We start from the raw sequence: 3,580 nt of genomic DNA on the forward strand, positions 1-3,580 counted from the left end.
AGACCAGAACTTGCTTCAAAACCCGCCTGAGCGCGCGCAGACTGGAGCTGAGACGCCTGGGCATCACTTGTGCGCGTGTGTGTCCTGCGTGCGCCCTGATCCAAGGAAGACCTTCCTCTCCTTCGGCTCCTGCTCGCCTCCTGTCACGCCGGCCATCATGCAGGTGTGCGCGGCCCTCCTGCTCTCCAGCCCGGCGCTCCTGCTGCTGCTGCAGGGATGCTGCACGGCCGTCCGGGGATGGAAGGTGCTGAAAAACGGCGCCACGGAGGTTTTACCGGAGTCTAACAGAGGAAACAGCCGGACGGCCCACCAGCCGGTTCTGCAGAGCCCGAACGGCCAGAACAGCACCGTGAATAACAGGGCGAAAAACGGAGGCAGAGTTTCCAACACAGTTTCTTACAGTAAGTATCATTTTGGACAAATTATACAAAAAACCCCCCAGCAGGATAACATGACAAATGGATGTTTAATTAGGCAAAAAGTTAAAAAAAGCGCAGATATTTTACGCGTAAAAGTGAGAATATAAATTTGGATAACCATTAAATTAACAAATTAAACGTGCCTTATTTTATTTTAAATCTAAAAAGTTTAACATAGGGTTCAGATGTTTCTGTTTTACCCCAAAGTTAAATTCTGATCATCGTTTGCAGGTCTTAAATAAACGAATAAAGCGTTTTAAAGCATGCAAACATGTCCAGGACGCATGCAGCTTTGTGGCTTTGTGCTCATCATGCCCAATCACCAGCTCACACTCTCCCTCGTTTTCACACCATTTCACTGATTAGCAGCAGATCTGCTGTGTGGTGAGTTGGGCTCCGGGCCCAGAGATGAGGGTGATGAGAACCGTACATTCTTGTGGTTTCTTCCCTCCAACAACAGTCTGATAACATCACGTTGTCTTCCAGGTTGTTTCCTTCTTTCTTTACACTATTAGTCAGGCTCCACTTACGCCATAACCATTTGATTGCAACAACATGTCTCCCAAATAAATAAAAAAAAAGGAGAAACCCTCACAGTTTGGTCTTCGGCGGGCATGTCTTTGGAAATAACTTTTTAAACGAGAATGAGTCCCACCTGTGGCGGGGAGAAGCTGTGCGTTGTGCAGGAGAACCGAGTGCTCAACATGGGTGGTGCAACAAGTTCTGCTCCATTGTGGCCTTTTAATTAGGAGTTTAAAGATGATTGATTAGATCCGAAGAACTTCTGACAGGAGAATTTACGGATTTAGTCGGTTGGTGTGAGGGATCCTCGTCTTTCTAACGAGATGCAGATGAGCAAATCCAAACAAATCTCATTTTATACAAGTCAGGGGTGCATGTTTTCATAGTAAATATACAGCAAACTTCACTGAGGGCTGGAGGAACCCCCCCGTGGACCTTTTTTTTTAATCATTTGACTCTTGGGCCGAGTCCTCGGATGGCTTCTCGTGGTTTCCTTTGGGGACACGGCTTTGACCACAGCCCGGCTTTCCTCCAATCTGCTCCAAACTCCGAAAGGAAAACGTCAATTTACAGCGAAACAGTGTCTCTTTTCAAGGCGGTCAGAGAAAAGGACCGAAACTAAGTGGAGAAATGCCGAACTGGACTGGATAAAACACACGAGTGACAGTTTTCGGGTGTTTGGTGTAAAGCCTTGAGCAGAATAAGACAAGATCAGGTTCTCCTGGAGGGAAAAGACCTCAAACTAGAAAAACTGACATTTTCTATTGAAAGTGAGTTGTTGAGGAGTTAAACTTTCAATGTTAGTTGAAATATTTAAGGAAAAAAGAGACACAAGAAGCAGAAAGACAGACAGAAGAAGCATAAAGAGATAAAAAGACAAAAATGCCAAAAACGGCAAAAAAGACAAGTCATTAAGGCACGTTTTCATTGTAAGTATACAAAAAGGACACATAGGGAGACAAAAAGGAATCAGAAAGAGACAAACAGAGCAAGTATGCTAAATATTTTAGGGCGTTGAAGAGATCTCAGTGCATTTCGATGAGCAAAAATAAAGTTAAATATTTCAAAAAGTAACATTCTTAACGAGCTGAACGTTTCGATAAACGAGCGGCTGAAAAAGCTGATAGTATTCTGAAGTAAATCAGATTCCAAACAACGTAGGGAAGAAACTTTAAACGGAAAAACAATCCCGTTAACGCTGACTCAGCATTCTCTCTGTAACTTCTTTGTTCAGCAAAGTAAATCACAGCGAAAAACAGATCCATGTTCGAGAATCTCAACCGACGGCTCTTCTGTTTTTACACAACTCGTGTAAGAAAACAAAAAACCAGAACAATTCCTCGTTCATGTGGCTGTTAAAAAGCTGCATTACAGAATGAGTTGCTTCAGATCAGTCTGGATGACGTCCAGTTTGTTTCTTGTAGCGCTGCCTGCTGCACACCCATTTACTCCTCTACCAACATGCATCTCCTGAGGGCCGGCACACAATGCCAGCTTTTTCATCGTTTGGTTCCACGGAGCCGTTTTAACGGCCCTCTGCTCTGGATTTTCTATCAGCTTATTGTTGCCAGCTGGATGTTTTTGTCGGACGCTGTTGTCAGCTAATAATCGGACCTCGAGTCAAGCTCTCGTCTGATCTTATTGTCTTAAAATCTCCACTTAACGGCACAAATTGCTGTGTTTAGTTAAATTTAAAACAGAGTACTTATGTTTAAGAAAATGTCATGGTTAAAATGAAATGCTGCCTCCAGTTTAGATTTGATCTTACTTTCATTTTTTTTTTTACACAAAAAACTGAAACCCCAATAAAAGAGCTTCATTGCAAAGTCATGAGGAGTCATAAAAACAAAAGAATCATAAAGTAAGAAACAAAATCTGCACAATATATTTTTAATACTGATGCTTTAGGGGTCCTTTTAAGTAATAATAATAATAAAAAAATTAAACAAAATACGTGGGAGTAAACGTCTTAATGGAACCCAGAAGAGGAACGGGACCAGCTTCTGGGTTCCAGTTCAAGTTTTCCGTCCCCACCCCGTCCATGTAAACAAAGAAGACATTGCCCTTACAAAATAAAAGCACAGATAATCTTTTTCAGGTGTTGATGCTTGTCGAGTCACGTAGTTCCTACTTTGCTGCTGTTTCCTCAGGTATACGTTTTTCTAATAAGTTTTAGCAGTAATGAATTATTTCATGTGACACCATGATTGTGTGCTGGGGAGTGGGCGGGGCTTAAAGCGCCACATCGTTAGTGTGGTTCCAGAAATACAACATGGCAGCTCCTGTAAAATGAGTCAACCACCAACAACTGGAGAACGTTGGAACAGCTGGTCTGTTAGTAAAATATGCCTACGAACCAGAAGCCAAACACCACACATGTTTGTTTACCTACAGAAAGAGCTGAAGTGACCATGAGTCCCTGTACACCATGAGTCCCTGAGCTGCTTTGATGAAGTTGCTAAGAGTGAAGTGGAGAACATTCTCAAGAAAATGAAGCCTTCATCTTGTGCCCTGGATCCCTTCCCCTCATCACTTATAAAATCTAATCACGCTGCAATAAGTCCATTAATCACACAAATAATAAACAAATCACTGAAATCTGGTTATGTTCCACTGCCTCTTAAAACAGCTGTCATTAA

The 3,580-nt window shown here is 42.6% G+C and overlaps 1 protein-coding gene across 1 annotated transcript in view; it reads left to right on the forward strand.

Annotated features, from left to right (window-relative positions):
• Nucleotides 1–3,580, forward strand: part of sost (sclerostin) — a 7,309-nt gene continuing 3,729 nt past the window's right edge. Inside the window, exon 1 of the mRNA XM_017435458.3 lies at nt 1–401. Coding sequence (XP_017290947.1) covers nt 158–401 — 244 coding nt within the window. The 5' untranslated portion in view covers nt 1–157. The remainder of the gene's footprint in view (nt 402–3,580) is intronic.

This window comes from Kryptolebias marmoratus, linkage group LG17 (assembly GCF_001649575.2).
Source record: "Kryptolebias marmoratus isolate JLee-2015 linkage group LG17, ASM164957v2, whole genome shotgun sequence".
Lineage (NCBI taxonomy): Eukaryota > Metazoa > Chordata > Actinopteri > Cyprinodontiformes > Rivulidae > Kryptolebias > Kryptolebias marmoratus.